The following is a 21,368-nucleotide window of genomic DNA, read 5'->3' on the forward strand; positions in this document are numbered from 1 at the left end:
AGGCAGAGCTAAGACTTCATTAACTATACTGAGATAAAATCTCTGGCTGACCGTCTATTTTATGAAGCTTTGAAACCTGCAGCCCTTCAGAAGGGAAAAGATTTTTCTTTCTTCTCCTGCATACGGAAGTTACTATGTCTTCTAGCCTAGGTAGCTCTGCTCAATGAGCTTTACTAATGGAAAAGTCACTGGATTAAACCACTGCCTTGAGATGAACCTGAATGAGCACATTTTGCAAAAGACCAGGTGATGCCCACAGTTAATGTTTTCTACAGTTTAGTGCCATGAGCTGGAAAGCCCTCTCTAATTTTCATGAAACCTAACATTTGAAAAACAAAATACTTTCTTCAATATGCCTTTCTTGAGCTCAGGGTTTAGTACAGATCCCTTACAGTATGCATGAGCTTTCTACTCTGAGTGCAGCCCTGTTCTGTTTGTCGTTCATGGGTGATAGTAGGCATTCATTCATGCTGTCTCCAAATTAGTTTTTGTGTAAGCATGGTGTCAAGGAAGTGTCATGGTTGTGTAAGCACGTGTAACCAGATGGCCTAGGTTTGATTTCTAACCTGGGGCTTCACCCATCGTGGAAGAAAATGCCATCTGTCAGTATCTAAAGGATCTTCAGTGACACATAACAGGGAATTCAACCTGGAGCTGAAAGAGGATCGCACACAGCAAAGTCCTAAGAAAAGAACTGGGGCCAGAATCCAGGCACAAAAGAATCTTGCTCAAAGTGCAGAGGTTTCACATATTTATTAGAACAAGCAGTAAACAAAAGTCTCCTAAGTATAAAATCTAAATGTTCTCGAGCCCTCATCCCAGACAGGCGAGTCACAGCATGAAGGGCAGATCCAAGTTCTTCTCGCCAGTGCCGAAGCAGACATAGCCGTACTGCTCGGTCATTGGGACATGGTAGAACATCAGTCCCAGCCGCAGCAGGCTCCGCAGCACCACCACAGTGCCTCCCTTCTCTAGCTGGACAGTCCAGGAGCCTGTGCAAGAAAATGCCATTTGTCAGTATGTCACAAGTGCAGTCCCTGGAAGGGAGAAAGAGGCAGCATTCCTGGAGCAAGCTGTCCCTAAGCTGAGAGGGGGGCTGCAGTGCGTTCTGCCTGACCAGTTAACAGTGCACAAGGCTGCACTGGAGTTTGTGACACCTGAGAAAAGGGAAGTGAGGGAGACCAGAAACCTTGATACCTTTTTATCTTTTGTCAGTTCAGCGTTACAGGCTGCCCTCAATTCCAGATGTCTGTGTCTAGCTTCACAGAGTAGCATATTCCATGGCTATGATAGTAACGCCATATGCGCCACAGGAAGGGACCCCTGGAGCTCCAGACTTGTATACTTGATCCCTAGGAGAGGCTAGAGCTATTCTTGGATGCTTCTGAGCGGGCAGCAGTTACTCTACCAAGCTGCCACCTACTTGGTCTAGCTACTAGCTATAGAGAGCCAAGACTAGCTATAGCAATCCTGCATAGTATGGAATTTATTTTTAAAATAAACTTGTAGCATTAGTAGTGAGAAGAGGAAGAAGACACTTCAGCTCCAGAGAAGACTGGTTTCCCTGATGCAGCAACTGGGAAAGAGGAAGAGAGCACGAAAAGCAGGGTATTTCTTAGCTCAGAGAATTTTGCAGAAAAGGTTAATTCTCTTCAGTCTTTCCTGGCTCCATCATTGAAGAGGATGTGCGTGGTAGGGGCAAAGGGATTAGTTTCCGCATTGATTTTGCTTTGGCTCTGCGGAGGAGGTTCAGAGCCAGTGTGAAAATGCAATTTCTCCTGGATGCAAGGAGCTCTGAGCCACTGAGTGTTTGTTTTGCATCTGACACAACAGCCTGGGAACAACACAGGAGGGGAGGGGGCTGGAGCATCAGCCTGGATTCAATGCCAGAGGGCAAGGAGCTGCCAAAAGAAGAAAATACCAGCTTCAGCACCAAATCAGTAACGCCTAGAGGCTACAATGTAAGGAAGAAGGTTCCTGCTGAATCTTCATCTAAAAGCAAAAGCAGCAGGCCCAAATAAAAAAGTGCAGTTGGAGCTGTCATACTACTACGGGCCTGGAGTCAAGCGGTCAGGCTGTCTGCACCCAAAGTCAAAATCTGCCAATTCCAGAGTAAGCAGAAAGCCCATAATGTGTTGGGACAGTTAGACGGTATTCATCCTTGTAGATAATTTTAGGCTCATCAATTTATGCTGTGACTCATGCTTACTTATGTCATGGTTAGCCTGGGGAAGGGCTTCTGTGATTGCTGTCAGCTGCCAGTCCTCCCCTTCCCACTCACTTCTGACTCTTGGCCAATTTTAGTGGCATCCGACAAAGGGTTGAAGTGTTTTAACACCACAGGTTCCTACAACAGGTCTCCACAGGACACGGCCCAAGGGTCGCCTGCAGCTCCTGAAGCTATTTGTTTATCTGCCAGCAGCTGTGGGGAAGCACAGGCTGTTTGGCTCGCCCGGCAGCAGCTATCTGGGCAATCAGTGCTTGTAGCTTTGGGCTCTTGCACACTCGCTTGCGGTACATGTAGTCTCTGAAGCAGTTCATGGCAAACTGCAGTAGTTGAGGGCTCGATGGCGGGGGGGGGAGGTTGAGAGGAAACAATATATATGGTGGCTGCAGAATCAGAAAGGAACACCGCAATTCAAAGCCCTGTAAAACCAGGTGTCGTGAGTTCTGCTGCTCACCTGTTACCTCCCTCTTCTCTTTGTATTTCTGTACTTTTCAAAAGTTTCTTGGGCACCACTGTTTCCCCTGTCTCCTTCAGTAGCAAGTTCCACAGGTTGGTTATATCATAATATGCACCGTGTCGTCTTTGATCTGTTACCTTTCAAAGTACCCTCTTCAGTTACGTGCAAACATGGAACTAAATGGACAGCAACACCTGCCTTCCATGGCAGTCACTGAACTTTCTAACAAAGTGACTCTGGCTGCAGGATAGAAGTACAAAAGAGACATTCACATTCTTTTAAGGACTCGGGAGATTTCCATACCGGAGAGCTTACTTCTGACTCACTCAGCTCCATGTTGCCACTAAAGAGAAACAGCTGGAATCTCGGTAAAGCAAAGCGCTACTTCATACAGAGCAGGATCAGTACAGGTGTGTGCCATCTTCCTTGCACTGTGACATTCCTTGCACATGTCCTAGTTAAAGCATGAGCTAGTGTCTTCACACACAGTGGTTTCACAGACAAGGCAACCCCAGTCTCCCATGCAGTCTCTCCAGTGCTACTCATGTGGACACAAACTGAACTGGACCTTGGTCATAGCTGGAGTAAAACCACATATTAATGGTTCAGCCACTGGGATTACAAATTCTAACTGACTGGGTCTCTGACAAAATCTGCATGTTCTTAAGAAACTTCACTACTTGGATAGCATGGAAACCCAGGTGAAGAACGTTTCATGACGAGCCAGATCATCCAGTGGCTGAAGCACTACAGCCATCTGCTGTCAAAGGACAAGCTTTCAAACAGTTTATTGAACTTTGCCTCTAAAAATTTTCACCATTTGCTCGTGGCGGTAGCTAGACTATGCATAGGGGAGTTGAGCAACAAGTGGCAAGCAAATAGGTCTGAATATGTGACAAATAACTTCTTCCATTTCTCCTTTGAACACCGACTCTGCTTTCAGTGCAGGGTTCTTGCAGCTTGCGCTTGCAGAAATGATCTGCAAGCCCTTTATCACGTACTGGTGGTTCTTGCTGCGGCTTTACACATTGGTTTGCAGGGGGGTGACTGTAAACTTTTGAAAGAGTTTCTCTGACAAAAAGCTAATGGAACGAGGAACTCTCATTGTCTTTGATTTAGGACCAGTCCTCTGAGAAGCAAGTCTGTCAAGAATAGGACTGTGCCTTGCCTTGCTGGGTGGTGAGAGCCTCTAGGGATTATCTGGTTTGCTAAATGTCTCCCAACATACTGGAAGCATCCAGCAGCCTGGGTACATGTGATAGCTTGTGTGTGTGTGTGTGTGTGTTCATGTACACAGATGAATCCTCTGCCCAAAACTATTTACAAAGAACAAAAAGAAATGCCTGGAGCATGACAAGTGGGAAAGGTGAGAAGGAAAACAGGTATATTAATGCTCTCATGAACTATATCTGGATTCAGACTCCTTTTTGCTGGACAAATTCAGAGAAAAGCTAGAGTAAATACAGTTCAACTTGATTTAATCCCCTTATCTATGCTCTGGGGCAATACAGTACGTGGATCCATAGTGTCACACAGGCTTATCTATCTCTGCAGAGTATTCATCAGCAGTTAACTCTGCTGATCAAAGGAACGTCCCATGTACCTTCACACCTGGCAGAAATGGACAGAAGTAATTGAAGACAGCTCCATTCACTTTTATGCTTGATCTCCAAAGGCTGTGATGTGCAGCTGTTTCATTTCCCTACTGTCTGTCCAAGCTGCAAACTCCCAAAGGGCTCAGATTTGTCATTTCATAAATGTGAGACCTTTGGGGAATATTAAATTGTTACAGCTTTCTAGCTCTTCTCTGATACTTGATTCTGCATCTAATTCTATGCAAATAGGGACAATAAAGTTTTGCTGATGCTTCATAAGTCTTCCTGTGAAATAAGGACCTAAACAAAACAAGCAGGTTACTTCAGGGCAATCCCACCTGGACTGACACAACACTCGTTGAAGACAGGAAAAAAATTACATGAAACTGTCTGAAACTGTAATGTCATTTTCACTCGGATCCTGTTTTCAGCAAGAATTAGTCATAGAGCTGCTCTTTATTCTGCAGAGCCAAAAAAGCAGCAGCCATGCCACCTTCTACCTTTTACTAACCACATCACTGGGGACATATTTCTAACACAGCAATCAAAGGTGATCTATTCAGTATACTTTTCCAGGCTGGACCTTTGCAACAGACAAAATCAATTCAGAAACTGCACTGATACACAGTGCTGGTGTTTGCCTTCTAAGGAGGCAGCACATTAAAGTTGTGAAACCTAACCACTTATTTTGGTCCTTTTAGAGCCCATTATCTCAGTCTGTTTTTTCCCATACCTCACCACGTTAGCAGCATTTGAGGAGATGGTCCAGAAGACAAAATTATTTGAACTCATGAGACACGGAGCAAGTTATTCTCCTGGAAAGCTTCAAGACAATTGTGTTCTCTTCCATCACAGCTCAAATCTCACTATATTAATAAAAAATGCTTTTTCAGGCCCACCTTTCTTGTAGGAGTTTGAAATAATGATGTCATAAACCACTCTAAAAGGACTTTAATCAGAAGCTAATGAACAGCACGAAATAATAGCTTAAAATGAATATGCCTTCTTTCCTCCTTCAAGAAAATGCCTTAGAAATGCATTTTCATAATAAAATATAAAAAGAGCTGAGAACTGCAAAAATGAAATGCTGTTTTTATCCTTTTTTTTTTCTTTTATCCTTTTTCTTTTCTTTTAAACCTCCCTGCTATTACAAATGGTTCTTGGAGTAAAATCATTGCATAGGTAGCTGTAGGTCTCTATTACTATAAAAATGCAGGAGTGGGATGCTGGGTTCAAATCCTTTCTAATACTGGCTCAGAATACCCCATGGCAGTCCCCGTACTGTTCATTGCCCCTGTGTCAGACGACATGTCTCTTGCTGGGAGGCTGAGAAACTCAGAGTATCAGTCTGTAAGGTACACCAAGACTCCTAGATAAAAGTTGTCAGGAAAAAAAATTTACGAACTATTATTTGCATTGGAGGGAATACAAATAGAACTAAGAGACAGCAAGTAAAAGCTGGCTTTCCTAGAGTTAAATACTGATTTTTACTTGCATCTACGTGTGAGCTGTAGCCTATGTTATCCCTAAATCAGACAGCAGAGTTAACTTCACTCATCATGCTTGCTAAGGTACAGGGAACCAGAGGTCATTGCTCTCACACCAGAGATTTCTAACAGTAACACCGCTCTGGTAAGATTTCCATTCTTCAAAATACATTTTTTTAAAAGAGCAAATTAATTCTGAAGCTGCACCCAGCAAACCTAAGGAAGCCAAGCACTGTCTGTGTTGAAACTATTGCCTGTTGCTGCTCCAGAAGGGAAGGGAGGGAGCTGCTGTGTGGGAGGAAAGAGCATGGGAAAAATATCCACTGGATGAAGATCTGGAGCTTCCTATTCCCTCTTTAGAGCAGGCTGCAGCCTCCACCCCTCCAAACGCAGACAGGAATTCTGAGGAGTTCCTTACATCTTTCCCAAACAGGAAAGTGCTTTGAAGATTCTGATGCTCACCCAGTGTTAAACCACTGCCTTTTTTATGGCACTTCAACAGCTGCCAGGACACCAGAGCTGAATTTCAAAAGTCAGCCTACTTCTCAGCTTCTTCTTCCTTTCCAGTTGCCAATAGAAATCCCTGTCTCATCCCCCATGTCTGTCTCAGCTATGGGCTGAATCTTCTAACTCACAGAGGCAACAGTGTGCGTGAGACATTAGCTTTTAAACAAAAGCCTTTTAAGAAGGTTGTTTGCAGAACTTTCCTGTGGGAACTGGTCCACTTTCAGTATGACCTCTCATAACATTGCTGCTTCGGAGGTGATTCAGCAATGCCTCGTTTCAGTACAAGCTTGAGAAGAAACAGCTTTAAGAGCTAGACAGGCTGATAGAGAGGCTCCATGTCGCAAAAGCTCACAGAGGGTCATAAAAGTGACATTATCAATTCCTCTTCAAAGGAGAAAATGTCTCAAGGGAAAAGCAGCGTCAGCATGGTTGCTCTTACCATTAACGCAATATGCTGCCACATGAGCAGGTTATAACCTACCTTGCTGCAGTTCAGTTCTGAGTGAGGGTGAAGTATGGAGTTATAGCACAAATATTAACACCCACAGAGGGGTAACATAACTGCTTCCCTTTGCAAAAGCAGCCACTGCTTGGCTGCGTGACCCCAGGCACTTAGCTCTGACAAAGCTACACTACACCCATGGGATTTAGCTTCCATTTCCCTCCAACAGAAAATCTAGCACTGCAAAGAGCTTCCTACTTCTAATTTGCTGTCGATAGGAAACAAAGACAAATTGCAAAGCAGAGCAGCTGTAAGGAAATTTTGCTGCACGGACATTTGACGCACAGCCTACCAGCCATAAGGACACACATCCAAACGCTCTTATATGTGGGGCTCAGACTCCTTCATGCCACTTACTGGCTACAAACTAAATCTCTTTCATTTGCTTGACACACCACTTGCACCCCATACGTTAACACTGCTGTCAATATTTCCAATTCCCCATATAACTATTTCATAATAATTAAACAAAAACACAGACTGGTTGCAGGTTCGGTACTATTTTTAAAAGCCTCCAGAGCCAGGAAAGCACAGTTTACAAACAGTCAGATGCTTCCAAGTGGCTCTTGCGTGGTCCTAATGCCTGCCACATCTTTGACACACAAATACAACCATGCCCAAACCTCAAAGTAAAATGGTCTCGCTTCAGAGGGTTTTTCTCTCCATTATCCTCCCCCACTGGGGATGCCTCTGCAGCACAAATGATTAAGACAGCCCTGGGCCTTCCATTTACGCACAAAGTACCTGTTTCCTGCTGACAAGGAAGACCCAGGCATTGCAATGTTGTCCCAGGAGCACAGTATTCAGGTGCCTCCAAGTACTGGCTGAAATGAGGCCGTACTTAGACATCTGACAACAGTGCTGCTTAATCCGGTTAAGCAGGCTCTGCCCCCAAACCCTTATTCCCCTCCTCATCACTCTTCCATCACAGAGACCACAAAAGTGTTTATTTACTGCTCAGTGAACCAGGTCAGGGAACGATCTGGCTGAAAAATAGTTTAGCCAAAAATAAAGTTATTTTTCCAGCTGAAATCTGGCTGCACAGCCAGCAATGCCAACACAAAAGAAGGGACAATACACAGACATAAATGAGCAGCAAAGGATGGGAAAGACTGAAAAAGCTAGCACAGAAGTAACACACATCAAATTACAGCCTCCCTTATAGCCCAGTTAGTTTGCCCTTAAGTCCTAAATCCACCTGATAATTAGAATAGAGCTAGAATCCTTTTAACTTTTGTTGTTGTCCTTGAGAAAAAGATGCAGACTTTGCACAGAAAGCATCCAGAACAAAGATTTGGAACAGGGCTGTGCACTAGAGGAAACAGCAAGACAATATACAATCAAAACTTAGGAGTAGAAAAACTGGTTAAAATCTGTGCTATTTGGATTCTGACAACTGTAATACTGATCATTGTATCTTGGGTCTTCTGTAGTAAATTTACAAATCTCTCAGAGAGGCAAAGCACCCTCCTTCCAAAGCACAAGTTTATGCTGGATCTTGTCACACTCCGTATTTCTTGTTCAGCTGGTCGCTGTGGAATCGTTTTTGGAGCGTGGCATGAGTCACGTAGCATCTACCTGGGGAGCCCCTGCATTAATCCGTCACCTTCGTGGGCTTCTGTGAGCCCATTGGTTGGTAGGAGGAAAACGAAGGACTCTCGCCCCTCCCTGCTCTGAATGAAAGACGCTTCCTCTAAATCTTGCTACAGGATTTCAGGCTCAATTCAGCTTCTTTGGGGCTTTTGTCACCAAACAAATGTGATGTCTTTGAAAGAAAGATTAACAGTTTGATGAAAGGATGCAATGGACAGCTTTGTTCTAGCCTGCTTCCCCCTAGAGCTTTCAGTCACTGTCACTTTCTTACCCACGGAGAGTATCTGTCTGACTCTCAGAGGAGATTATGGCCACCTTGTAAGATTTTGCCTCTCCTGATAACAAAGCACTGGCCACTTTGAGGAGGTGATAATGATGAACGGGGGCTGGATTAGGGGCAAAGAACCTCACATCCATCTCTGAATTCTGAGAGAACACAAAGCAGTCGATGCTGGGATTCAAAACCCATCGAATGCTTAGAGGACATCCAATTCTCTCTCCTGCAGGAGGGGCAAGGCTACAAGCCCTGTCAGTCCCCCAGTTGTACTTACCTCATCATCAAATTAGCAGGACTAGTTAAAAGGGCTTAGGGTGAGGAACAGATGGCATGGATTATTAACTGTTGATGTTCTCATACTAAACTAGATACTAAATTCTGGCCCGAATTACCTGAAGAGCTTACCAGTTTCTGAGAAGACTGTCACACTGAGCATATCCACACAGCACAGTGCAGTTGTGTTGATATTCAAGCTAATTCTGAACACTAAAGATGGCTAAGCGTCTTCTAATGCCTGGGATATCTTAGCTGTCTCTGCACAGCACAACCTGCACAGCACCACTGCCATACAAATATACCCATAGATGAACTGTCTCATCCTTTTCCCTCTACACACAGCCACGCACCCATTCAGCATGCAGAATTTCAATCTATATGACATTTGCATACAGTAAAGCAAGACAACGCCCATTACTTCCTCCCTGCAAATGTTCTATGGCCAAAGGGGCAGCAAACAGCAAAGCAAAGCTATAAACAGGGCTGGCACCAATGCCAGCTGCTGCACAGGCAGGAGCTGCCACTCAGAAATAGATCACTCCTAGCAAAAGCTCAACTTGTTGTGACTTCAGTGACATACAGACTGCCCTGGGCTTTCCCCTGCAAGTAATTTTTCATCATTCCCTAGAGAAAGGGCTAGGCCAAGGCTGACCGATGTGGTGATAAAACTACAACTTCTGGTTCTAAGAGGCTTCACCCGCATTTCCCATCAGTTCAGCAAGAAGTTCATCTCCTTTTCATGTCCAATGAACCAGGAGCTGAAATGGAGACAGGGTGGGCCATGATTTCTTTTACTGAGAAGGAAAAAACTCAAATACAATCCCTGGAAAGTTGCTACGGAAGACTCTGCTTCTGTCCTCCTCCTTTCACTGCAGCAGTCAGGAGAGTGAAGGATTCCACCACAGCTCTCGGTTGATGGGCAGCCCTGCTCCAGTATAAACTCATCCAAGGTCTCTGACTAAGCAAGACCCCTGCGGTGATACAGACCTAGGACCCAAAAGCAGTGAATGCACGGCTTTATTACCCATGGACACAGAGCCCAAGGAAAACAGACTCCTTTCCAGAAATCAAAGCAGACCACAGACAGCCAGTCAAAAGCTATAATACCAGCTGGCTCTGGAGTCCTCACGTGGCAACATAGCAGGAGAGGTTCCAGTCTGATCTTGAACTCCTGAGCTGGCAGCACCCCAGCTTGTAAGAGGGACAACATCTTGTATTGCTCCCAGGCAATGCTCTTGGGTCGCTGCAGGCGTAGCCTTAACAGCCTTTAAAGGCTCCTCATTCCAAAAACATGAAGAGTGTCTCTACTTTTGAAGGATGTAGGAGACATGCTTACGTATTTGTGTACATCCATTGCATGCCTGTAATCACTAAGGGTGCGAAGAAAGCTATTGAAAAGCCCCAGGACCATTCCAGAAATTGCCTAAGCTTGGAAGGGACAGAGTAGCTTCTCCATACCTACAGTTCAGAAGGTCAATATACCACACACAGCCTGGAAACTCAGGCCATACCTTCTCCTCAATTTGATGCTGCTCTCGGTGCTTTTCTTTCTCGTTTTGCTTTTCTATAGTCTCCTTTTCTGCGCTCAGCACTGACAACGCCTGGACCACAGTGCGCCCTGCTGGAAAGCAGCAGCTACGGCCAGCCTGGAACTATTTGTAGGGATGGATGACTTCAGTTTTAACAGAGAACTTCAGGTACCAATGCTTTAAGTAATAGCCCGCTGAGCTAACTGGTTCGATTTTTACATCCAAAAGCCGACTGTTCTGATGCACGCTAATCTGTTTTACTCCTTCTGTACTACTGTGTTATGAAGTTTGTCAAAAACACTTCTATAAATGTCAGGTAACTCCATGGGATGCTGTAGCTCAGTTTCACACATTTACCGGACCTACAGATCACCTCTCCTAACCAGGAATGAGGATAGCTGTGAGCCACACTAGGAGTTTTGTTCTATGTTTTGGCTACCTCTTTTTATCCTTGCTAATATGAAGCACTACCCTCTCATTCATTATGGGTCTTTTAGTTTGAATTTCAGCAAGACAGCTTGAAAAGCCTTGTCCCCGTGTGGCTCTTGGCAGGCTAAGAAGTAAAGTGCTTTTGCTCTCAGTTTTCACAGAGCTGGGGAGGTGCTGCTTATTGTTAAGCAATGAAAGGGGAGGGCTCAGGTCACATCTGTGAAATGTTAGCGGAGAAGGGAGGCTGGGTGAAAGTAGGTGGCCAGCACAGCATAGCACTGCCGGATTTTGCAAGGCCACTGGGGAGATAGCCATTTGTCTTAGAGCCCTGATAACGGTCAGGCTTGCTCTCTGCTAGCTAGCTGGGGGTTGTAAATACCTCTGCAGACACAGACTCTTCAAGTGGCTGGAGACTAGGCTGATAGAGGATTAATCGCCTGGAGGGTGGGTCGAAAGGGAGTTAATTAGCTGTGTTAATGCATGGAGATAAAGCAGGTTCGTGCCTCCTGGCCACCTTACTTCAGGCACCTGGACTTTTGGGGCAACCAAGATGGAGCTACCAAAATGGGCCTTGAGAGTGGCCAAAGGAAATTATCTCCCACTTAGAAACGCAGCCTCTCTATCTTCAAGGGCCCATTAAGCACCAGCTGTTGCTAAACCGGTAAAAAGCATGCCAATGAAGCTCAGAGAACAGGAGGTTATGAGTGTTCTAACCCAGGCTACTGTTCAGCAAGTTTGCAGAAAGGCTAGTGCCCAAAGTATTCAGCCAAGGAAACAGCCACAAATCCCATTGTCTGCAATGCTGTGTAAGGAATGCCTCAAAATCACTGCACTTTCAGGTGAAGAAACGGAGCTACAGACTGAGTGGCTGTCACTTCTTCCGCAGTCAAAATGGTAAACGATCTTCTCTCTAGGCACTTCTCTGGCTGAATCATGAAACAGCAACTAGACAAGACCCACTATGATCCACCCTGCCACTGTATACCCGTTTAGAATGACGCTACGAAATCCCAGCATAACAGAGCCAGAGCAATTACATCTGAGAGGTCTCAGCTCCCCAGTCTACCCTACACAATGCATGGCAATAAGTCAGGAATCTCCTCAGTCCTCTTTTGAGCCTTCGTGTGTCATAGTTCAGAGTGTAAAGCCAGCTGTACTGAGAGTCCTGTGCTTAGAGTCGCTGTCTCAGGAGCACATTGCCACCTTTGCGTTAATGTCACTGACAATGAAGAAGCCCAAACTAAAAATCACCCTCTATGGCTGTCATCAAGTTTACAGCCAGGCATATCAGGAAATCACCTGTTCTGTACTCCTACATTAAACTTAACTCAGTTACTCATGTCTGGGACTAGCAACTTAGATTTGCCTTTGGCTAAAACACAGTTCCCAGGAAGACATCCGGAATGATGCTAAGATACCAAGAGACACGAATTCCTCCATTATCCTTGTTAGCCGGTAGTAATTTTACTGTTAAAATTTGTACCTAGTTTCTCATTTTCATTTTTCTGGCTATAATATTCAGCTGCTGATTCCTGTTACGCCTGTCTCTGCTATACTAAATAGATCTTCAATAATCAATACTTAAACTCCATGGAGTATTTACACAGTGTAATACAGTCATTCTCATGTTCTTTCCTGCAAGATAAACAGATTGAACTGTTTATGTCTCTCACCAGCCCTTGAATCCTTTTGTGGCTCTTTTCTGTAACTCTCCAGTTTTGCCATGTGCAGTAATCCAGTCCTGATTCCACTAACAGCCTGCGCAGAAAAAAAATCACCTCCCTGTTCCTATTTGCTACACCCTTGTTTATAAATCTACAGATCAAATTAGCCTTTTAAGTTTCAGGATCAGACTGGGAGCTGATGTTCAGTGGGTTGTGCCTGGATTTCCTTTCAGAGCCACAGCTTCCAGAATACAACTCACAGTCTGGCTTCCAGTCCCTGCTCTTAGGTCTGTGACTTTGCAAGTAGCTACATCAAAATGTACTTTCTTTAAGCAAGCCCAGTTTACCAGATCTCTGTAGCTGTCCTGCCCTTGTCATTATTTGCCTCTCCACCAATTCTTTACTCCTAGATCATTTATAAATAAGTTGAAGAATATCAGTACTGGCACTAGTCCCAGCTGACTCCCCTTCTGACCCTCTCCAGAAATATGCCCATTCAGTGATTTCTAAATCACAACTACTAATTAAGATAAGTTTAGGGGAATATTTCTGCAATGCTGGGATTTATTAAAGGTTAACATTGTAAGTATGCCACAAGTCTCCTGAGATAATGATTTCAGCAATAACTTATCTGGCTCAGCCATTTTCATTTTTTGACACACAGTAAAGGTTGTCTAACTACCCTCCCATAGCAAACAGTCTGAAAACTGTCTGAAAGAGTATTTTATTGTCTTCATTTCATGTGAGTCCTTATTCTTCCCCAAAACAAACCAGGAAAAAAAATTGAGCATTTCTGCTCTTCCACATTTCTTATCAGCCTTTTTACCTTCACCATTTAGTGACAGTTTCCAGTACCATTACTATGCTTTCTTCTCCTATCAATATAGTTGAAAAAGTCCTCCTTATAGTTGTCAGGGACTACTGCAGGTTATCCTGGCTTCCTTGTCATTTTCTACTCAATATAAATTCCAAATTATATCAATCATTACTTGTTCCCAACTTTCTGTATTTCTTTTATATTGCTTTTTAAATTCTAATTCCTACCCTTATTCCACCAGTGAACTGTGGTAGGCTTTCAGCCAGAAGCAGCTCTTTATTGACTGGGAGTCATGACTTGTGAATAAAGTCTTCTTTTATAAATCCTCTTTCCACTCATAACTTTTCCTATCCACATTTTTCTTTTCCTTTGCCTCCAACATACCTCCCCTCCCGCATCAGTTTTTAACTGCATCAGTTTTTCAACCTGTTGGTGTCCCTTATCTCCATATCAAAGTGATCTGAGTCAGCAATCTGTAACAAAACTCAGAGTCAATTTATTGCTTTTCTGAACTGTACTTTGAAAGCACCAAAGACCTGAATTCTGCATCCCCTGTTTTACTTCCTCCCAAGCTTTCCAGTCTATGCTAGTACCTTAGGCTTTCTCCCATCCCCTTTCATTTGTCCTTGCAGAATGTAGCATAGCCTGATCTGATACTATGGTGACAGTAAAATCATCCTTCCCCCTCCATTTTCACTTTTCCCATCATGTCAATGCTTGACAGGTGACCATTATTTCATACCTATGCAACATTAGGTCATCAAGTGAAAATGCTGTAGGCATGCTAGGAATTTCTGCTATTTTTTTCACCATTCCATTATCTACAAGCACATGTAAAACTGCCACAACTCTAGATCCTGACATGCTACCACCCAGGGTGCCAAACTCCACGCAACAGAAAGGACCACACTGGCAATCTGCCAGCAGCTGAAAGGCTATATCTAATTGTGCATAAAGTTGAGCAGATTGTCTGCTTAGGCTAGAGCAAACAAGCTTATCTTTAATGCAGACATATGGCCAGCAAAACCTACAGATCCCAGCATGCAACATTATGGCCAGCTGGCCACTTGGATCAGAAAGAAGCATTACATGATCTGATACTGTGGTGACAGAAGATCAGTATCACAACCCCTCCATGTTCAAAAATCATGAGTCGGGCCACTCAAATTCATGAGTTTGGCTCAGAGAGCTGGCGACTTTAGAGGGGATAAGCCAATTGAATTTGCTTTTGAGACAGGGTTTGCATTCTCCCACTTTTCTCTACAATCATTTACAAAAATGTATTTTTAAAGTAAAATCTAATTTACACAGTCACTTGTCTCTGGGAGCTGAGACACCAAGAAAAACCAGACAGACTCACAGTATGATTAGGGGAGGAGCAGCAACATAGTCTGAACTCTTGAAGTGCACAAATAACCCAATAGACAGACACACGGACAGAATCTGGAACCTGCAATCACCACAGATATCACTGATAAAGATGAGGGTGGCAGACAGTTTTGTTACAAAACTCCAGGTTCCCCAATCTTGCACTAAACTCTCTGCTTTTACCATTGTTTCCTTTATTCAATCTGGTTTAAGTTCCTTTCTTCCCACCCCTCAGCTGTCATATAAAATGTTCTCTCTGCCTCCAGTTTTCCATTCTGTAAGACACCTCTGCTCTCCTATTATGACACCCCATACATTTGATGACAGTTACACCCTTGACAGCCACCACAGATGTTCAGTTTCCAATTAATCAAGAAAACTATTCCAAAAGAGTTGTTACTTTTAGACAGGTTAAAATCAGCCCTTAATCTCTCAGTCCTGTTCTTTAGGTCTTTTAAGGGAGAATCCTAATGCACGCTGGGAGCATCACTCACATGTTACTCAACCCGGTCAATTTTTTGTGTATTTATTGAGGGCAGAGATGATTTTGGCTTCGGTCACAATTCTAGAGTCAATAGATTTGGGAATTCCTACTTCTGTTCTGACAATAACTGTTCAAGAGTGGATCTAGCCAAGAAAGACAAGAAAAGCTTCGGGTCAAAATGAGGGGATTGGCCAGAGCTATGAACAACATGTCAGGAAATAGAAAGAGCACTGTCTGCGCTGGGTCAGGACCAACATGAACTGGCAGAATTGAAAGAGGGTAATTCAAGACCCAGAGTTTGAGTACCTTGCAACCTGGAGTGAGGGACATTGGCAGAGCCGTGCAGATAAAGTCAGCAGAAAGCCTGTGTCTACCTCCTGTTCTTTTTTTTCCCCCTACATTTTCACAAGCAACCAGTACTTCAGGCAACCTGAATGCTTGTTAAAGGGGGGTGGATTGATCTTTCTTTAATGTCAGAGCTCCTATCTGCATGTGATAGAGTGCAATTAGAGAGGCTACATGCCTTGCTGATCCTGTAACCAGTTCCTGCCTTACTTCCTTCACCTGACAAGCTCATTCCATCAGTCCTCAGGTTCAGTCCAAAAAGGAGCAGAACAGAGCAGCCAGAGCTGCACAGGCACCATGATGAATCTTCTTTTCTTCCATTAAGAAGCACTCAGTTGCACTTGAGCTCAGGTAGTCTTTGAGAATTAACTTTTTTGAGGAGACAGAGATCTGCACTAACAGCAACAACCTCCCAGGAACGGGGCAAAGGTTCACACTTACTCAGACCGCAGGTTGCGACAGGAAGACAAACACAACAGTGGCACAGCTGAGCCTCACTTTCTATCTGCCACTGTGTAAAATTTGACTACAAGTCAAATTTGATTTAAAGACTTCAATAAAACCGCCATCTTCATGTCTAACACACAGCATGACCTGCCAGTTGCCTGGTCCCTTGAACTAGATGTGAAACACTGCAGAATTGTATCTGTAATCTTTCAAAGGTGCCATTCTTCATCACAGCTGAAGGGGGCTAAAACCAGCTCTGTGATGCAAATTAGTCTCCAGGATCTTAGCCCTTGGTGCCTGTTTTCTAGTGGAAACATAGAAAGCACCCCAGATTTATCGCCTGTTGCAGTGGCTCTATGGTTTCAGGCCTCACAAAATTAAAAAGTCTCCCTACCACAAACCCTAGGAAAAAAAGGGTGGGCAGGGAATGCAAACAGTAGCAATGCCTGAACTACCATCAAAACTGCAGCTAAAATTTTCTTAGGAGGTATCTAGGACCTAATCTCCCTTGCAATACTCCTTTTTGAGTCAAAAGGGCCAGCTCAATGGGCCAGCATACATAAAAATGTGCAGTCCCTCCAGACTACACCTTTGTAAAACGACTGCAGCAAGGACACTCCCAGTAAGTTGAACAATGGTTTACATTTTAGCACTGTTTATGCTCTGAACAGTCAGAAATGTTCAGAATTCAGGCAGGAGCTCACTAGGTTCCTTCTCAGTCAAAGGAAAGATTGGACAAGATATATATATATCTTGTCTAATCACACACACATAAAGTCTGAAAGTCAGAGCACTGGTAATTCACTGTCCTTCCAGCCAAATCCATCAGGCACAGGTCACCTACTATCCTATCCTGCTACTCCAGGATAGGAATAAAATAGCAAACTTAAGTTCTGACTATGACCCAAGAACCTTTCTTTCTGTTCTTTCTAGACAGCAGGCCATGAAAACACTTGGCCCAATCCAAAAAAACGCAACAAATCAGCAAAAGGTAGTTAGAAGCAAATAAAAATCATGCCCATCTCTTTAGAGAAATATCCTGTCAGAGGAAGAAGCTTTAAATATACTTAACAGTTGTCCAGCAGAACAATAGAGATGTGAACTGAAAATATTCCAGTAGGCACATCTTCCTTTCTGCTTCCAGTGTAATCCCACTAGAATACAGATTATTCCACACTGCAGCATCTAACACAGTTTATCAAAGGAACATTTGAATTCAGCCTCTCAGAGATACCAGCTTAGTGTTAATGAGAGCCCATTTAGATAAAGAGCAGCAATACTGGGTGAGACAAGAGGTCTCTTCAATACTTCAAACCACATAAATTCCCTCTATCACTGGTGGAGTTATCTCTCCCCATAGGGACACCAGCTGTCACAGGCTTTACAGAAGTCAAGAGACAATATGCCACTCAGGCAGAGGGGTTATTAACTGCTGATGTGGTCAGATCTGTTGTGAGGATGTAACAGCTCTGGTACACTTACATCTACCACTGTAAGCATTTAGATTTGCTTAAGAAGGGAATTAAGTACAATATTTAGTAAAGGATACAATTCCTTTACAGATTTGCAGAAGCTCCTCACAAGCATACCAAAGTCCATAGTAACCTGCATCCTGTCACCTCAGCATTTCCCAGACTACTCAAGACTGCCTTCCCTTTCATTGCATCTGTTGATTCTTCTACCTTTACCTTGTGGGATATCATGCTCCAGAGAGTCTAGAAAGTCAGTGGATGGGTCGAGGTCAGCCTTTTCCAGCAGGGTTTTATTCTTCAGGTTAACAGGCTCAGTGAAATGGAAATAGGAACTTAACTTTTTTGCCTCCATCAAAGAAAGACCTGCAAACAGCCATTGATGACCATTAATAGAGTGAGCTAGGCTAACGTTCGTCACACCATAGAGTATCATATCATTTCTCTAATGCCCACAACATAGGAAAAAATCACAATCTTTCTTCAGTGGACTCCACAGAAGACCAAAGACTTGCCGGAAATGGGTGGCATCAGTCATCAATGATGTGCATTGCACGCCATGCTAAGTGCAGTCCTAGCTGAGCAATGGGCACTGAGTTGAGACCAACCCTCTGTGCCCATTTGGTTACACCCTATATCTAGAGAACTCACTGCAGCTATAAGTGCTAACCGCTGACATAAACTATGCGCAGCAATGGCGGGTCCCACCTTCCCGGTGGCGCCGGCGGGCGCAGGCGGCCGGTGTGCCGGGGCTGAGGGCCCGGGCGGGCCGGGAACCACGCGGGGCCGGTGTACCTCAGTGCCTGGCGTGAGGCGGCAGCCGTTCCCACGCGGTGCGGGGCTGAGGGGAGCGGGGTGGCCGCGGCCCGGAGGCCGTGCGCAGGCCTGGGGCACTGCGGGCTTCCTGGGCAGGCAGGGCAGGCTGTGCCGGGCCTGTGGGGAGCCAGCCCCGGCCCTGAGGGGCAGCAGCCCGCTCGGAATGCGGTTAGGGGTGGCTGCCCTGCCTAGGTCAATGGCCTCCATTTCAAGAGGCCCAAATCCAAATGTACGTCCAAAAGCAGGAGGGCATACAATTACACCAGAAAGGATACCACAAAGGGCTCCACCTTCCTCATTTGTTACATGAACGGCAGCAAAAAAAAAAAAAATTAAAAAATCCAAACCTCTGAATCTCACTACTTGCGGTGTCTTTTTTTACAGTTCTTACCTAGCTCGTGTACTTCTATAATCAAGTGGCTTGTTTATAAACAGCAGCACTCTTTGTGCTTTCACTCTTTGTGATTGTCACTCTTTGGGAGCTCATTTTGCTGAATCCCATACAGACAGCCATGAAACATTCCCTGCCCCTGCAATCTGACTTAATACAAAATGCAATAAATAATGAGATTGTGTGGCTGTTTAAACAAACAGAATTTGTTTGACATCTTCAGGAAGTTGAAGCTTTTATATGTGTGCATTATATAAATAAATATATGTGTATGCACTTACATTTAAATCCATTGTCACATCATAAATTCTTGGGTTTCTTTTTCATATGTTTCCTGTTCATTTCTAAGGAAAACAGTGATCCTGGAACTGCTGCCTGTAACAATCGTCAGCTGCTGATCTGTCACGTGAAATCTTTAATGAGCTGTGCAGCACACAATCTGACCCATTAGTTTTATGTACGCCACACAAAAAGTGACTCAGATTCCTGAAGATTAACCACCTCTCCTAGACACGAATCAGGTAGAACATGTAGGAGTGACCGCAAACTTTTTGTCCATGCTGTCACCTACCACTGTGCCATAGTCTGATTTTCTCTATGGGAATTGGCATTTTCAGGCTTTGTGAGCTCATTTAATCACTGATGTCTCTAGAATCACATGTTAATATGCTATGGCTATCTGGCTAGTAAACAGAACTGCAAACCAGTCAGAGTCAACCTGAGATCTTAAGTGAATTTCTGCCACTGTCAACCACAGCTGGATTCAAACCAGCTGCTAACAGCTGAGAGGCTCTTTAGCCTGTTATGGATCTTCTAAGCCACCCAGTGTCTAGTTTTTGCCAGTCCTGATTGAAGATTATCAAAAAGGAAATCTATAGCTTAAGGAAATTCTTCCTGGTTCAGTGAAGTCTGGTGGGTAACTGTACTCTGCTTTGCTTTGTCTTGACCCCAATTACTAAACACTGATAAGGATCAGGAAGTAAGTGGTTGCATTATTTAACAAATGAAAGGTCAAAAGTGCTGCTATTCACTAAGGTCAAAGGTTACCATCACTGTTATTAAACAGTTTGAAAGCAGTTTCTCCCATCCGTTGCCATCCCAGGCTGGAGCAGCACTCGGGCAGCCAGGAGGGGAGAGAGGCACCAGGCATCATTCAGCCGGCTGCTGGCTAGGCAGCTTTGCGTGGACACCTGCTTCAGGGAGGGAAGGTGCCATGCTCCAGCAATGCCCAGCAGCTCCAGTCAGAGGACTGAGCTCTCCTGCCTTTGCACAGAACATGTGTGTACCTGTGTGCCAAACAGCTTTAGCTCCTCCCAGCTCCACTCATTTAGAGCTGGCATCATTTTGGGTGAGAAATCAAACTCAGGTTCCCTTCCGCTCATCTTGAGCAAGGTACTGAAGCTCACAGAACTGTTTACAGCATCAGAGTTAAAAATCCTGAAGTACCTGTAAGTTAATGCTGAGTGCACAGTGACTCCTGTATGCTTGCACAGCTTTATAAAACATTTGAAAAAACTTTCAGTGATTTAGGAGGAAGCTAGCTCACCTTCCTTTGCATTCTGTAGTATACCTGATCTCAAGAGAAAGAAAAATAGTTATTAATCCATGTCAGCATTTCTGCTGGTACAGATTAAGAAGGCTACCCTCAAAATACTCTTGCAGGACAAACTGTTTCACTGTCCTGGGCACCCATTAGACTGACACTGCTCACGAGTTATACTGCTATCCATCATCCAGGTCACTTCAGTGTGGTGGGGACAGGCTGCAGTTGGTTCTGATGCACCAAGAAATAGATTGGGGTTATTCCTCCCAGGTGTGTTGAATATAAGGTCTGGTTTTCCTTCCAGTTAACTCAAAAGTTTGGACTGCCTGGCTTCAGAAACAGTGTGGTTTTGAATCATTTTCCTGCGTGTAAGTCATTACTGTGTAAGGATAGTAAAAGATAGGAAACCAGAAGGAAAAGTACAGTTTTTCTCAATAAGAAAGGCATGATAGGTGGCTGCTTGACAGAAGGGGAGGAGATTGTGGGTGACGAACAGTTGGACAAACTTCAAGAGCTGCAAAATGAAGCCTTGAGCTGTGCTGAGCATGAAGTAAGGAACTGCAGCCAAGTAACAGTTTAACAGGAACGGAAGGGACCAGGGGTGTCCCTACCTGGTATAATATAGACGCTTTCCTCTTGTTTGGAGATCATACTGAATACAGCAAAACTCTGGGAATACTTTGACTACAAGCTGTCCAAAGAATGTGGGTCTTTTGGCCTGTCTGGGACCAGTGCCATTGTCTCCATTACTGAGACCGGAGCTAGCTGTGTGCAGTCACTGGGAGACTCGGAAAGGAAGGGGTGAAGGTACAACGTGTGCTGTGGGCTGGGTTCCTCCACATCTGGAATCGAATCCCTGCAGTAGCATTCTCAGTAAGAAGGCAGCAAGGAATCAGGCTAGTAGGTCAGGATGGGAACAGCTGTGCTGAGATAAAAGAGGAATCTGTGGGATGATTGTGACAAGTCTTCCCTGGAGATTCTCTTTGGCGTAATCCGGGGCAGACATTATGTGTTATACTGCCCTACTCAGGAAGAAGGCACAAGAGCCAAAGCGCTTTGTCATTTTGTGACGAAGTTTTCTATGTCTTTAAGGTTCATTTCGTATTTTTCATCACTCCCCTAATAGCCTCTGTCTTCCTGACTGC

The 21,368-nt window shown here is 44.3% G+C and overlaps 1 protein-coding gene across 1 annotated transcript; it reads right to left on the reverse strand.

The window, feature by feature from the left end:
• Nucleotides 1-794: 794 nt before the first annotated feature.
• On the reverse strand, nt 795-18,596 carry LOC129735165 (radial spoke head protein 9 homolog). Its single transcript, XM_055700525.1, has 2 exons — nt 17,693-18,596; nt 795-992 (listed from the first exon to the last, which is right to left on the reverse strand). Exons 1-2 carry the CDS (start codon nt 17,907-17,909, stop codon nt 832-834), a joined length of 378 nt encoding a protein of 125 aa, XP_055556500.1. The 5' UTR covers nt 17,910-18,596; the 3' UTR covers nt 795-831.
• Nucleotides 18,597-21,368: the final 2,772 nt, after the last annotated feature.

Source organism: Falco cherrug, unplaced genomic scaffold (assembly GCF_023634085.1).
Source record: "Falco cherrug isolate bFalChe1 unplaced genomic scaffold, bFalChe1.pri scaffold_44, whole genome shotgun sequence".
Taxonomy (NCBI): domain Eukaryota; kingdom Metazoa; phylum Chordata; class Aves; order Falconiformes; family Falconidae; genus Falco; species Falco cherrug.

Excerpts from the sequence above, each read along its gene's own strand:
- LOC129735165 (XM_055700525.1), bottom strand. The coding sequence starts at position 17,909 with ATGATACTCTATGGTGTGACGAACGTTAGCCTAGCTCACTCTATTAAT. Across the intron at positions 993-17,692 it reads GGAGCATGATATCCCACAAG|GCTCCTGGACTGTCCAGCTA; the intron begins GTAAAGGTAGAA and ends TTTCTTGCACAG.